The following is a 15,924-nucleotide window of genomic DNA, read 5'->3' as shown; positions in this document are numbered from 1 at the left end:
ACAATTATTATTAAAGATTGTAATCATCTGGTATCACTGACGGCGGTACGTGTACATTAAATTAAAAATGGCTCCAACCATGGTAAAGTATGGCTTTTTGCCAGTCAAGAGAACTGTTTTCTTTCTTTGTGATATGCAAGAAAAATGCAGAGGAGAGCAACTGTATTTCGATGAAATAGTAGAAACAGCTGGAAAGATGGTAATGAGCTATTAACGGGAATTTATTCTTATTGCCAAATCTAACCTATGAATGTCAATATTAAGCTGTGATAAATTGGGGTTTTTTCATAGAATAGTTAAATTAAAAAAAAACAAAAAAAAAACAACAACTAGAATTGGCGGGAAATAATATCCTATTTTTATATCCTTTTTAATTAATGGGCGACTATTGCATATTTGTTTACTCTTTTTTGCATTCTGTTGTGTTTTCTCATAAATTTTTTAAGCATATTTCATCATAAACGTAAGTAAAGTTAAAATAATACAATAATGTATGTTTTTATTTTGAAATCTCCTGAGACTCCCCTCACACCTTATTAAAAGAATTTAAACATTTTAATTCTTTAATTAAACTGTTAAGATGAGGGCTTTTAATGATTGGATTTAAATTTATCAATAGTATGTATTGTCATTGTTCAGGAATAAATATTTTCTATTTTACCAGATTCAATATTATGTTACATGAAATGAGAATTAATTAGGGTGTGAAATATAGAGTAGGGGTTAATTAAGAGGATAAGTGATGTGACTGTCATTTTTGTTCATTAATATAATCAGACAGTGTCTGTTGGCTGTTGTTTAAGATAATGATGTAATATAGAAATATATTCAGGTATTTACATGAACACATATCATAAACTGCATTTGGAGTGAGAACTTTATTACATTGCATCCATATATTATAGAGAAGTGTAACATTCAACAAAAATGCTTGATATTCATACTAAGGTAGGTTTTAAACAACCTAATAAGAATATCATCAATAAATATAGTTCAACAATATTAAAATTATTTTATTTTGGGGTTACATACTACATACAGTGTTTCATGTATTTCAGTAAACAATGAAATTCATTAATACAAAATTGTAATATGCCACTAAATTGTAAAGTTTTTTTTGTTGCAGCTTCAAGCGTCAAAATTATTTGATATACCTCTAATAGTAACAGAACAATGTCCTAAAATATATGGTAAAACTGTTAAAGAGTTAGACATATCACATGCTCATGGAATTTATTCAAAAACAAAATTTAGTATGGCAATACCAGAAGTGGGTATGCAATTAGATTCTTTATGTGATGGGAATGTACAGTGTGTTGTACTCTTTGGTATGCAGGTAACTGTTTGTCATATAATTAAGTATTTTAGATTTTGTAAGTTATAATTACAATTTATGTTAATGTGTTTTTTTTATTAATAATTTTGGTAATAATTTAGAAAGATGAAGTGTATTCAAAGGTCAATAATCTTGACATATGTTGTGTTCACTGCACTGATTGTAAATATACAGATAAAAATTGTCACTTTATTGTAGTTTTTGACTTATAAAGATTTTAAAATGAAAAATCAAAAAATTACATATTCCTGTAGCAACGAGAATATCGCTTTAAATTTCTTTCAATATTCCTTTGTTTACATTTTAAATTGACCAATTTAATATTTTAAGGTTAATTAAATGAGATTATCAAGAGAACCAAACATTCAGTTATGTTGATATTGTAAGAAGTTCAGCACCTGGAGTTGTTAATTATCTAATGTAACCTAATCTTAACCTTGAGTTAAACTTAACTAAACTAATCTAACCATGGGGATATGTATTATTTTGATTCTAAATTTTAAAATCTTTATAAGTCAAGAGAAAGTTAAAAAGTCATTATTATTATTGTTATTACAAAGATGGTAAAATCTAAAAACTATGGTACAGTGACAGTTTTTAATTGTTTTCTTGATGACTAACACAATGACTGTAACAACATATTCCAAGATTATTGACATTTGAATGCACATCATCTTTTTAAATAGTTACCTTAATTTTAATAATGAAATTTTTTTTATTAGGATATGAATTTTTCAAAGCCTGGTATTTTTAAAATCATACTTCATGTACTGATAATACAAAATACCTCTTGAAGTGATTGTTTTCAGTAAGTCATTCTAAAGTTTTAATAATGATCATTACATTTAGTTGAAAAATTAAAAAAAATATCTATTCAAAAAGATCTTGACTGCTCTTAAATGGCACTGTAATTAGAATCTGCCTGCTATATTTAAGGTTGCAGATCTAATTTCTGTTTTGGGACTGGAGTTTCTTTCCAATGAGTTTAAAATTTCTGTTGTAGGAGATCTTTTATGAACAAAAAAAAAACTTACAAAATCAAACTAAAGAAAACATATTGTATTAATAGAGACGTGTAATAATTAAATATTTTGAGTTGTAATTTCTGAATTATTCATTCCCAATGATTGATTATAAATAACCCTTTCCATGTTTTACATATTCCATGTTTTACATAACCAATTTTAGATTTTGTAACTGAACCCGTTGTTTTATTAGATACCATGATTTTTGTAAACTTTTATTTAGATTCACGTTTCTCTGTAAATAATTTACTTATTTTAATGAAGATCTCAGAAAAAAAATGTGAAAAAGTATAAATTGAATTTTCTATGCTATTACTCTTTTTGTTAACGAAAAATAACTTTTAAATAAACCATTGTAATCTTCATAATTATAGCATTTTGTATGCCCATTAACATAATCATGCATTGGATTATCTGCCCTGGAGCAGATCCCTTGCCTCATATCACTATTACTCTCCATCTCAAATTGAAGTTTTGAGTTTTGATAATTCCCATCTTCTTTTAGAGTGTTTTTTATTTACATTTTTGCCTCCCTTTACTTTGCAACTTTTAATTATCATTTTAATCTGTTGTAATCAAAATTTTATATATTTTCTCACTTGTTACATTGATCCTTTCATCCTTTTCTAGAACACTTTTATTATAGTGGGTGAGCAGCATAACCACACGGTGGAAAAATGTGACAAGAATGGTTAGGTTGGATATGTTGTACACAAGAGATAAAACACAATATATTAGTATTAAATGTATTTAATTACAAAAAATAATTAATATTTAGTGAAGTACAAGATTCCATAAGATAATAATATTTCATTTTGAAAAGGTTTTAGCTATTTCTAAGGAATTAAAAAAAATACTGGTTTTTTATAGTAAAAATGTAAGTATTTAAAATAATATATATATTTAAAAATGAAAACCCCTATTCTAATGTCTTTTAAATGCATATTTACAAAGGTAATCATGTAAGGTTTAATTTGACATAGATTAGAAGAGAAATTAATGATGGTTAAAAAAGATACGTATCAGTGAATTCTTTACTTTTCAAGTAAAGTTGTTGTGTGCAATTGTAAAGTAAAGTTGTTGTTGTGTACTTTTCAAGTGGTTGTGTGCATCAGACACAACCACAGCTTGCACTTTTTACAGAAATACATGGTTTTACTGTTTTTACATTTGTAACATCTTCCTCTTTTCCCTTGTTGTGGATCAGCTCTTCTTTCTTCTTCTGTACCAGAAAGGCTTGAAGCAAGATGCTGAATTTCACATGGAAGATTGTGTTGTGTAGTGCACATTGTCATGTACAGCTTTATAAGAGACTTCCCAAGGTTTCAAGATGTTACTTCTAAGATCTAACTTTGCTTCATAGACTCAAATTTTGAATTGAGAACAATATAACCATTAAATGCTGCAATGTACAAAAATTTAAAAAATAAAAAAAAGGCCATCGTTGCATTCTTAGTGCTACCATTTCATTCTCAGTGCTATCGTATATTCACCACACATTAGCATCAACAATTTCATTGACATCTTTTAATCTTGTTGTAATACGTTACTAAGCTTGACTTTTTCATGGATCAGTTCCATTATCATCATGCATTAATGGGAAAAGTAACACACATTTGTTACATTGAGGTACATGTGAAACTAATGTGAGGTCTTCTGAAAAGCAAACATGTTAAAATATTGTTCTTTTGTGTTTTTTTGCAAAAGATTTTGGTGGAACTAGAGGTTTTTTTTTTTTAGTCCCCACAACAGTGAGATTGTTGACATTTTTCAACATTTTAGTAACATTGTAAGATTTAAACTAATTATCAGTTGTCAGATTTCACCTAGAGCCTTTTGTAGAGTCTGTAAGCCACAAGATAATGTGATTGGCTTTATTACTGACTTTGAAGAATCCATCTGGTTGAACACCTGCAAAGACTTTCAAATGCTTCACATAATAGTTTTTAGATCAAGGTAAAATTGAAACCTTTAATCCATATTTTACAGGCTTGTTTGGGAATCATCTTGAATCTGCATCGTCTTCTATAAGGGACCAGCATTTAGTCTAGTCACATTTTTTGAGGAGGAGTAAAATATTTATTAAGTATTTGAGATAAAGATATGAAGAAGGCTCTTCAAATCAGCAAGATTTATCTGTAGCTTTTTATTCCTTTCTGGTATTTATATTGTCAAATCTGACACAGTGGGTCAAAAATTTTAATTCTCTTAAAAGACATAGTTGCTCTAAAAATTTCTACCCCAGTCCCATCAGTACTCCAAAACTTTTCACTGTATATTTTACTCCCATGCAGAGCTTCAGCTATGTACAACAGGCCAAAATAAGCCTTTATTTCATTCATGTTTGTTGATCTAGCCAAATGTGGATTACTTTGGTAATTTTGTTTTACAGTCAATAAAAGTAATTGTAGATTCGACTGCCAAGTCAATCAAGAGTTCATTGAAAACCAATTCCCACGATTCTAGTGGTGAATTCATTGCATGTTTCACACTGCCAGGTAAGTGCATGGAGACTATGTTGTGCTGCCTAGTTCTGACATTTTGTGGGAAAACTTCTTTTCTCTGTTTGGTATTTTTATCTCTGCTGTTTGGTATTCAATAGAAGCATGATGGCATCGTTCCTGAATCTGCACCAGCAACATTGGTTGAAGTGGGTGGAACACTAGAAACAGAGGCTGTTTCGTTTCTACAGTTTCTGTCTTTCTATCACTAAGTTCACGTTCACTATTGCTATCATAATCACTGAATAGTTTGAGATCTGGATCAGCGTCAGAATCATCAATTTCACTTAAATCGTTATATAAAATTCTGTCAATTTCACTATTAGAAACTCATTCCCCTACCATTTTATTTTAAAAGTTTAACAAAACATTGGTAGAGTTTATATTAATCACAGTACATTACACAACTGGCTAAAATTACATATACAAAACTAAAACACTGTATTTGACAGACTTAAATTAGTAACAGAACAATTAGGCAGCATCTATCAGGTGCATGTGCAATTTACTGAATTGTTATTCACAGACTGACATGATAAGTGCTGGATTACAACATCAACAACCTCTTGTGGATATTTTGGGAAGGTACATGAGTGCTCAATTCAAAACAATAACTTTTAGTAGGAAAATACTTGAAAATGAAAACTGCTGTGTTTGAGACCCAGCCCGACAAACTGTTCTAGGGATAAAACTGAAACATTTTTTGAATGAAATAAAAAAATGAAAGCTTAAGTTAAATTCTGTATTTATATCACCAAGTTTACATATTTACCATTTTTTTACAAAAGATTTTGAAGTGAAGATTCTCTACAGTGATGAACATTTGTGTTCTAGTATTACACTTATATTGAGAGTCATCTAATTCAAAAATTTTTTATCAATGCCGTTGATTTCTTGTTGAATGTTTGCCAACAGTTCATTGATAATGTGGGGATTTGATTCATAAACTCTATCTTTCAAATAGTTCCAGTGGAGAAAATTGCAACTAAACAAATCTGGGAAACATGGAGGCCACTGACCTTAGCTGACAGTTCATTCTTTTGTAAAAGCTGCATGAACATGTGTTGCCAATCATTTGATGTGTGACAAATTGCTCTGTGTTGTTGGAAGAAACTGTTTTCTTTTTCATGATGTGTTAACTGTACGTAGAATTCTTCAAAAATTTGTATGGTACAGTTCTATATTGAGAATCCAATAAAAAAATATTGGCCTCACTATATATTTACCAGAAATAGTACAGCATGAACTGATTTTGTCATTGTGAAATGAACAATCAAATATTCGGATTTTCAATCTTATAATAACTAGTATTGTATGAATTAACACACCTAGATAAATGAAACTGTCTCATCTGACTTGAATTCAATGCCGGGTCTATCTGTACATCAGCAACGTTTTTAAGAAGCCAGTTGCAATAATTAAGATATTTCGGGTTGACTGTTTTGTTAAATTGTTGCACATTATTAAATGAGACTATTTCAGATCTAAATCATGAAGTATCGTATGGCAAAAAGTGTATTTTACATGCTTTCTGGATAGCTTACATATAGATGTTTTTTTGGACCAACAGAAACTCTTCTTTAAATATCAGTTTTGGCCTCTGGAATCCTGACACCTATTTCATTTTGCATTTGAAACCTACCTTTTTGTATGTCTTTTTTTAATTAAATTGTGTGTTCTACTGTTTACTTGGATATGGACATTTGGAAATTTTTTAATAAATATTTGATGTGTTCCTTGAAAGGATCTGGAATTACATTATATTGCAATGAAGCATGAACAGTTTACAGCTGACAATAGACAATAATATACACAATCAATAGTGGTGCTATTGCAACAGCAGTGACATATTGCAATAGCTATTTCCAGTAGCAGTGACAGTATATTGAGGTGACACTCAAATAACTGCAATTTGAGTTGGTTTAGTTCAGTTTTAAGTTGCTCACCCAGCAAAACATAAATAATAAACTTGGTCGGGAACAAAAAGTGCTCTTTCCTTATGCTTTCCTTTTCCTGGATCAAACCACACAATTTATGCGTCCTGTATTTTTCAGCTGTTTTCTACTATATGCTTAATATCATCATTAGTCTATCTAATTATTAAAATTAAAAAAAATTATTTTAATATATTTTTTAAATTTATGTCACAATGTCCCTACAATCATCACTCAGTCAGTGATGATGGGGGCAAGACAGACCAAAACCCCAGTATAAGATGAATAAAAAAGAAAAGTTGGTTTGGTTTGTCATTAAAGAATATTTTTTTTGATCATTTACATTATTAACCATCATGGGTGAATTCATTAGAGATTTTTTTCTGATTCTGATGTCATTTAATAATCATGAGTTAGGTTATTGTGTCTATTACTGACTTTGAAATTTTTAGTAGGTGAATTGCTATGATATTATAAACCTTGTAAACAAAATTAAATATAATAACATAAGAGAACATGCAGTAGCAATTGTGAAAGGAAACATTTCAGTATTTTATCAAACATTTTGGTTTTAAAACATTTATTTAGGATATTTATTTGAATATATTCCAGTTAATATACTACGTTTTATTCTGCTGTGTATGATTGCTATTTTAGGGTAGATATTTTATCAGTCAGCCTTACTTTCCTTAATTCAAGGAGGGAGAGAGGATGAACAGAAAAGAAGAAAAATTTTAAGAGGTTGTAGGGTTTATTATCATTGAATAAATTTCATTAGATTTTTAATATATTTTAGGCTCATATTTGTGTTGAACAAACTGCTGCTGAACTTTGCGCTCTTGGAATACAAGTTCATATTATTGCAGATGCATGTACTTCATCTTCTCAAGAAGAAAGAATTCTGGCTCTTCAGGTACAGTTGGTTTATGAATACTGATTTCAATTATTAAATCATATTCTAGTTTAACATTCACAGTTTAAATTTCATTTTCTCACTACCGATATGTAGTTTGAATTCAGTTGTAAATGGAGAGGTGGATTACATTTTTCAAAACATATGCTTAGTTTTGGGCTTCTTGGCATACAGAATATTAGCTCACGCGATTCATCTTTACCATCTTTTACAGTTACTTTAGGCCCTCAAATTATGAAAATAAATAACCTTATTATGAACATAAATATATATATTTTTTAAGATTTCTGATTCAATAAAAATTACAGAAGAAATAAAATGTAACTTTTTTGAGAGAAATAAAAACGTGTAATAAAGTTTCTTTGTGGTTATTAGTGTATGGTTTTTAATCTTATTAAACATCCTTGAATGCTTTTGCACATATTTTAAGAAGAAGGATGAGATGAATGAAATCATAAGTGAGAAAGAAAATACCAGACTCTGGCTGGAAATCGAACCACAGAAAAAATTTAACTAGAAACATGTGAATTGCTACACTAATTGACGGCTTTCATTGATAATTATTGATTCTGAATACTTTATTCTCTAATGTAATGTATCTCATGATTTAATTTCTTGAGACCTACCAAAACAAATTTTTAATAGTGACCAAATTAATACTACATACAATCATTAATACTAATTAATACTACATACTTACTTAGTAATTCATAAATTTATACTTATAACTTATATTTTTATCCAGTCTCTTACTAAGGTTACAGTTAGGAAAATAATACTATTAAGAATACTGTTCCTCCATCTTTGGGAAAAATTTCTCACTCCCAGTACAATAGAGTGTCCTGCCTTCTACCCACTCATCCACCTTCCTTAGACGCTGTTGGCACTAGGTAGAAGGTGATCACTTACTCCAGTATCCCTTGGTCGCCATAAGCTTTATGAAAACAAGGTGTGCCATGCAGCCATTTATGCTATCGCTTGTGAAGTTGAGGTTGACATTTGTATGAGAGAGGCTTTTTCAGATGTGAAAAATGAGAATGGGAGATAAGCCAAGTAATACGGATGATAAGTAGATGAAAATTAAGAAGAGTTTAAAGCAAACAGCAAAAGAGACAATAGGGTTTAAAATCAGAAACAGAATAAAAAAAGAGTGGGTTACAAGTAAATGTTAGACAAGATGAATGAAAGGGGAAAGTAGAAAGATGTACAAACAGAAGAAGGTGGAAGGAAATATAGAAGGTTGAATAATGAACTAAGAGGGGAAACTGAGAAAGCTAAGGGAAAGTGGCTTGAGAAAAAATGTACCGTAGCAAAAAATTTAGAAAAATATGGGAGATATGAGCTAATGTATAAAGTAGCATAGAAATAGTTTTTAAAGAGAAACTGGAGAAAAATGTGACAGATAGAGAGGCACAGGATAGGGAAACACTTAATGAGCACGAAGAAATAAAAAGGAGATAGGAAGAATACATAGCGGATTTATATGCATTAGGAGAAAAGCCAAGAGAAATAGTTATAGGAGTGGAAGAAGAGTATAAAGTTCATGAAGATCAAAAAATGTAGTATATAGTAGTGAAATAAATGAAGCAATTAAAATGATAAGAAAAGGAAAAGCTAAGGGATGTTATGAAATACCAATTGAACCGTTCAAAGCACTAGGAGAGTCAGAAGAGTTGTTATTAATAGATCTATGCAATGGAAGAAGGAAACTGGCTGGAGGACTTCTGGGAAACAGTAATGGTATCAATAGAAAAGAAAAAAAAAAGAAAGTGTGAAAAACGTAGAACAATTAGTTTACTATCATATGCAGCCATTAAGGGTTCAAAATGAGAAGATATAAAATAAATTGGATGGCAGTATTGAGGAAGAACAAGATTTAAAAGACGTGTTGGAACAAGGGATACTACAGGGCTGCTAAGAGTAATAGGTGAGAGATACATGGAAAGGAGATGGAGAGCGTATGTTGCATTTATTGACCTATAAAAAATATTTTATGGGATTTAATTCCATTAAATATTTTATATCTGGTGCCTATATTTAAAGCAAAATTTGGACTGAGATACTTATCAAGTGAAGCCAGTTCTGTCAATCTCTTCTAAAATTTACATGTAAATCTAATTCTAATAAGCGTATTAAAATGATTGCAATTTTTTTTATTAAGAAAATAATTTTTTTTTAAGGCTATTTTACCTCCTCATAAATTTTAAAAGAAGAAGCGCTTCTTTAACATTGATGTACTAAAACTCTGAAATAGATCAAACTATTTTTTTTTCAAACAATATAAACAGCAGTACACTGCATTTATTTTTATATCTATTTATAAGGCTACTTCAAAACTGTCTTCTTATAAGTTGTAGAAAATAAAATGGTTACTGTATATATGTTACTGAAATCTATAATTTTATTATATGCCCAACTGTTGTTCATTTTGTTCAATGATAGTAAAATCGTGTACAATGAAATGTTAATCTTGATATTGTGGCTCCTGTCAAGGGAATACATGGCAAGATTTAAGTTTTGCTATTAGAATGATGCATTGCTGCTAAGATTTATTGATGATTGAGTTGTGTTTATCATTAATGTTATGAGCAAGAAATTTGTGCTAGAAGTGCAAATATGTTCATAATGTGGAGGGGAATTGTGATACTCAGTCATGGTGGGTGGGTTGCACAAAGACTAAAACAGATCACATAAGAAACTTTTACCATTCCCTACTGCTAGATCCAGGATAGTGATACATCTTCTGACTGAGATGAAAGTCTGAATACAATAGTAGTAGAGTTCTTCAGTAGAAAATTTGCCCATGCTTGTATTACAATACAATGAATGCGAATGGTGAATAAGTGGATGGATAACGTTTAATTCACATGTATAATAAAACCTGTTTTTGTATTTTTTTTTTTTAAGTTTTGTTCTGTACTACTTTATACCGTGGTGAAATTTGTATTTGCAATTTCCACCAGTTGCAAGGTACTTGCAACTAAGTCATTCATTTTTTGTGAGCAGAAGAAACATCTGCACCCAAGATATGCTTACTTTACAGAAGTAATGTAATGAGTGATGGTTCTGTAGCAACATTCCATTGTGAGTGATGAATTTATTGAAAAAATTGAACAAGCTGTTCATGATAAATGCTGCTTCACGATTACTGAAGATGGTGAAAAATTTTCTCAAATTCATGTCCACTTTTTTATGAAATTGTTAGAGAAAAATTGGATTTGTATGTATTCTGCATGATTGGTACAAAAACAACTTATAGATACCATAAGATGAAAAGAATGGCAGCATTGTTGATTTTTTTCAGTAATACCAGAATAAAAAAAGAATTTCTTGACAGTATGTTACTGTGGAGGGGGGGATGTGACATGGATTCATCAATATTGAGACGAAGGATCAGTCCAAACAGTGGATGCATAGACTTGATGAACATCCCAACCTCCATAGGGGAAGACACCTGCCTTGTGACGATTCTGGTTGCCACCCCCCCCCCCCCCCAATTCATAGTCCTGATAGGCTTTCACTGGAGAGACTCGATGAACAGTCTAAAAAATTCAAAAAAACAAATTCGAACAAAAAACAAGTGTTTTAGGGTTGTAAAAAAATTTTTGTCGGCAGAATTTGTGAAGCCGAGTGTATGACATTAACCACATATGTTTATTATGAAACATTGACAAGCTTAGGAAAGCCATACAGAATAAACAGCAGTGGATGCTGATGAAGGGTCGTTTTTTTCCAAGACAATGCATGAACTCTCACTGAGGGTGTACTAAACAAGATTAAATGGAGAAATATTTTTGACCATCTCTCTTATAGCCCTCATTTAGCAATGTCTGATATTCATCCATTCACAAAATTGAAGAATTGGCTGACTTTGACACTTCAAAAGCATAATGAACTTATGGATGGAATCAATGAATGGATAGATACTTTCGTGGCATCATTTTTTGTTGAAGGAATAGACAAGCTGGTGTCATGATACAAGTGCTTGGATTTGCAAGGGAACTGTCGAGAAAGTTATTTATGTAACTTTTGTAAATAGTAAATCTTGTTTCAGTTTATTTTTATTGAATGGTGGTTAATTTATAAATAGCCCTTTAATTAATACATAAATATCGGTTACTGTACAGAGAAACTCCATATTTGTATGCATTATAAAAAATTAACTGTAACAGAATAGAAATAGTGCGGCACAAATATATGTAGTACAATTACTATACAAATAATAAGCAGAATAAAATAAACAAAAAAAAAAAAAAAAGAATGGACAGAGTAGTGATTAACTATTTTCTCTTTTAGTTTATTTAGGTTATTTTAAAATGATTATTTATTTAAATAAAATAATTTAACACCTCCCTTTTATATCGTATGATTATTTTAGAGTAGCTTTTAAATCCAAATAAAGCATTTAGTACATTACTTTGATTTAGTAAGTAAGTTTTATGGAAGCCTTTCTTTTTGGGGGAATAGATGTCATTCATTGTAAATAAAAAACAAATTATTATTTATTTTACTGTGCTAAAAAAAGAACTTTTTTTTACTTTTTTTTAGAGATTAAAACAAATCGGTTGTTTTATTACAACAAGTGAAAGTATTTTATTTAAATTACTTGGTGATGAAGACCATCCAAAGTATAATGATGTTAAAAGATTGTTGGACAAACCGCATCAGCCGACCGGATTAGCAGCAGTCATGTGATTTTAATGAAAATTACTGAATTTTAAACAACAGACAGTAATGGCTACACATTTTTATATAATGATATATATATATATATAACGCATTTGTCATAAATTAATAAGCAAAATAATTTTAGTAAGTATGTCGTTACTGTGCTCAATTTCAGCTCTTTGTGGTATATATACATATTTTTTAATAATTGAATTATATTATGTATAACAAAACCAAATCTCAGTCATATAAAATATGAAGTGCTGGTGCCGCACCCTCCTAAAGTATAACTCGGCTATAGATTAGTCAGATCTCGCTTTCTCTGTTAATTTATTATTGGTATTAGATTGACATTTCTGATTTCATTTTATTTTGTTTCACTTAAAGTATGATTCATTGCAAGTAATGCATGCAGAATAGGATTCTTTATTATAAAATAATTAAATTCTTAAATAATTTTTGTAATTAATAAGTACAGTTAAATTTTTGGGTTGTGCCCTACAATGAATCGATTTAATGTTGTCATGATGATAAATCTTACATTGATAATTGAGAATTGGTTGTAGTTGTAATGTTTTTCACATTAATGTATGTAGTAGAGATTAATTACATAGACCAGTGGTTCCCAACTGTATTCTGTGGAGTCTGAAGGGGTCCATGTGCAATTCCCAATGGCTCTGCAGCCACTTCAGAAAACAAAAGAAATAAAAATTATTGAAATTAAAGAATAAGAAACAAAAAGTGAAATCAAAATAAGATAACTAAAAATTATGTTCTGAACGGAAATTTGCAAAGTTGAATTTCCTTCTTCCTCTGGTTGATGATCAGTCATCCTGCTACCTTTTTTTCCTCCCCCTTTCTCCATTGAATCTGAAAGTAAGGAGTATCATACTGTCAGATGCCAGTATGTGAAGTGTCCATGGCCTCATTGTGCAGAGACGACCCTATATGCTTGGGGGGCTCCTCTAAGTGCTCACCCATGGGCCTGTCCGCCCCAGCACCCTCTGACATGTCTCATTCTCTGGCAGGTCACCTCCTTGTATGTATGTAATCTATCCATTACCTTCACATAGTTTTCAACCATTTTCCATTCAACACTCTTCAGCATTATACATTGTATATCCTCCAGGCGGAATGTATCTTCCAAACCCAACATCTCCCTGCATTCCTCATCAAAACGCGAACAGCGGACATCTACATGAAAGAGAGTCTCCTCCATGTTACAGTCAGGGCAGCGATCCATGTGATTCAGGGCATATTTATACAGATATGCCCTGTAACTATTCTGCTACTTTTAGCTTCAAGATTATTTTAACGCAAGCTGAAAATAAGATGAGACTAAGCAGAATGCTGGGCCTCTCATGTTCACTCTGTAGTGTATTGTATTTTAATGATCATTTTAATACAATTAGAAGATTGCAATTTTTTTTTATTTTGATATCGTACAATTGTTTGATATCTGCTTACTTTACATTCCTATTTATTATCCTCCCCCTGGTTTCACTACTCCTAAACACCATTAACTTGTAAGACATAGTACGCCTAAGGGGCTCTGCCATAGAAATTGATTATAAAAAGGGTTTCGTGAGTCTAAAGGTTGGGAAGTGTTGGTAAAACATTCCATTTATTATTGTAAAATTATTAGAAAACATCTTTTCTACTACTTTTATGGATGAAAGTAGTGTTTATACTTTTACCAGTGGATAAGCGGCCTTTTAATTAAATAATAAATTTATTCAGGTTTCAAAATTATATTTGTGATCCCTTTATTTAATATAAAGACTTTTGTTATTCAATATAAAGGCTTTTAAGTTACTTTCAGATAAAATTCATTGTCTTTAACTCTGGAACTGGCAATCATCAATTTTACAATGACGCTTTACATTTTAACTGGCAGCTTTGATAAATAATTATAATATTGTCATTTTTGTCTTGTAGCTTGTTTGTTAGGTAACAAACTTGTAGCATAAGTATTTAATATGATTAGACAATGTTTTTAAAGGATTGTGATGAGGCTTTTTATTTAAAAAAAGATGAGCTGTATTTTTGAAATCACTATTTTTTATTTTTTTGATGATTAATTCACCATTTAACCTCAAAACTTGTGAAAATTTCATAACAACAATATGGTATGGAAATTTTGTAGCATATAAAAATGCTATATTTGACTGGGATTTATTATAGATCTTCCGGATGAAAGGGTAAAATGCTATTACTCCACTATGAAGGTCGGGGATGGTTCTTATTTGAAAATATCACTGTAGAATTATGCATTTATATTTTGTATTTACAGGCCCTTTTTTTCTTTCAGATAAATATTATTAGTAATATTTGTAGAATGAATTTTTGCGTAAATAGGCTATAAATAGCATATACATATATGCTTTATATATATATATATATATATATATATATATATGTATAAATGCTATTTCAGATAGGAAGGTTATTTAAAAATTTATAAGAACTTGTCTAATTATGATGGTATTCAAACTGCTTTAGCCACAAAAAATAAAATAAATGTTGTAGTACGTTATTGTCATCTTTTTTATAATATCAAATTGTCTAAAAAACATTGAGCTTTAGCAAGCCAAAATTAAGTATACATTTATTGTTATTGAAGAAAAAAACATTATGAGGCCACATATGCATCATTCTTTTCTATGACTTTCTGCCATTTTTCCAGCAACACTATAATTCTGTTGCTACAGAACTTCTGAGGTTTCCAGTCAAAAAATTGTCACATAGTCTCCACAGGCCTCTTTTGAAACTAACTTAACACCATTCAGGAAGTTCTGCAGAGAGCAAAACAAATGAGATAGTCTGACGGTGTCAGGTTAGGGCTATATGGTGGATGCATTAAAACCTCTCAGTCAAGTTCTCTTAACTTCTGATGGGTGGTTAAAGATGTAAGCAATCAGGTATTGTCAGCATAGTATACAACACCCTTTTTGTTGAACAGTTCAAGCTGTTTCTTTTGAATTGTTAGATGCAGTCACACTAATTATCAACATTACAGATCTATCATTCTGCCTGGTGGCAGCAGCTTGTGATGCACGATGCCCTTCCAATTCCACCAAATGCACAGCATAACCTTCCTGAGCGTCGGTGTGGAGCTTCTTCTCGCTTCAATCATGATCGTTTTGCTCATTGTTGTCATAGTATCCACTTGTCATCTCTCGTGATCAACCGCTTCAGAAATGGCTCGATTTTGTTACGTTTCAGTAGAGATTCGCAGATAGAAATTCACTGAGTAAATTTTTCTGAGTCGGATCATTGGTACACAAACATTGGGCTTCTTTTTGTAGCCAGTTTTCTCCAAATGGTTAACGCAGTTAGATGTTTAGGTCATCGGCGATGTTATGAGTGCTTACATACCAGTTTTCCTTGACTTTTGTCACAATATGGTTACACTATTTTGTGCACAAAAGGCTCAATGCCTTTTAGACTACCTATTATGATGTATAATTTTTTAAAGAATTTTTTACTATTTAGTGACAAAGTTACTGAAAATACCTTCTGGTTAGACAGATTATAGTTGTGGGTT

The 15,924-nt window shown here is 30.7% G+C and overlaps 1 protein-coding gene across 1 annotated transcript; it reads left to right on the top strand.

Moving 5' to 3' along the window:
* The first annotated feature begins 54 nt into the window (after positions 1-54).
* On the top strand, positions 55-14,784 carry LOC142331487 (isochorismatase domain-containing protein 2-like). Its single transcript, XM_075377428.1, has 4 exons — positions 55-199; positions 1,127-1,336; positions 7,593-7,709; positions 12,258-14,784. Exons 1-4 carry the CDS (start codon positions 68-70, stop codon positions 12,402-12,404), a joined length of 606 nt encoding a protein of 201 aa, XP_075233543.1. The 5' UTR covers positions 55-67; the 3' UTR covers positions 12,405-14,784.
* The last annotated feature ends 1,140 nt before the right edge of the window (positions 14,785-15,924 follow it).

This window comes from Lycorma delicatula, chromosome 10, assembly GCF_047948215.1.
Source record: "Lycorma delicatula isolate Av1 chromosome 10, ASM4794821v1, whole genome shotgun sequence".
Taxonomy (NCBI): domain Eukaryota; kingdom Metazoa; phylum Arthropoda; class Insecta; order Hemiptera; family Fulgoridae; genus Lycorma; species Lycorma delicatula.
This window is presented reverse-complemented; position numbering and strand designations above follow the sequence as displayed.

What these genes read in the sequence shown, in the direction of transcription:
- LOC142331487 (XM_075377428.1), top strand. Translation starts at nt 68, where the DNA reads ATGGCTCCAACCATGGTAAAGTATGGCTTTTTGCCAGTCAAGAGAACT. An exon ending in TAGAAACAGCTGGAAAGATG is followed by an intron (nt 200 to 1,126) that starts GTAATGAGCTAT and finishes TTTTTGTTGCAG; the next exon opens with CTTCAAGCGTCAAAATTATT. An exon ending in AAAGAATTCTGGCTCTTCAG is followed by an intron (nt 7,710 to 12,257) that starts GTACAGTTGGTT and finishes ACTTTTTTTTAG; the next exon opens with AGATTAAAACAAATCGGTTG.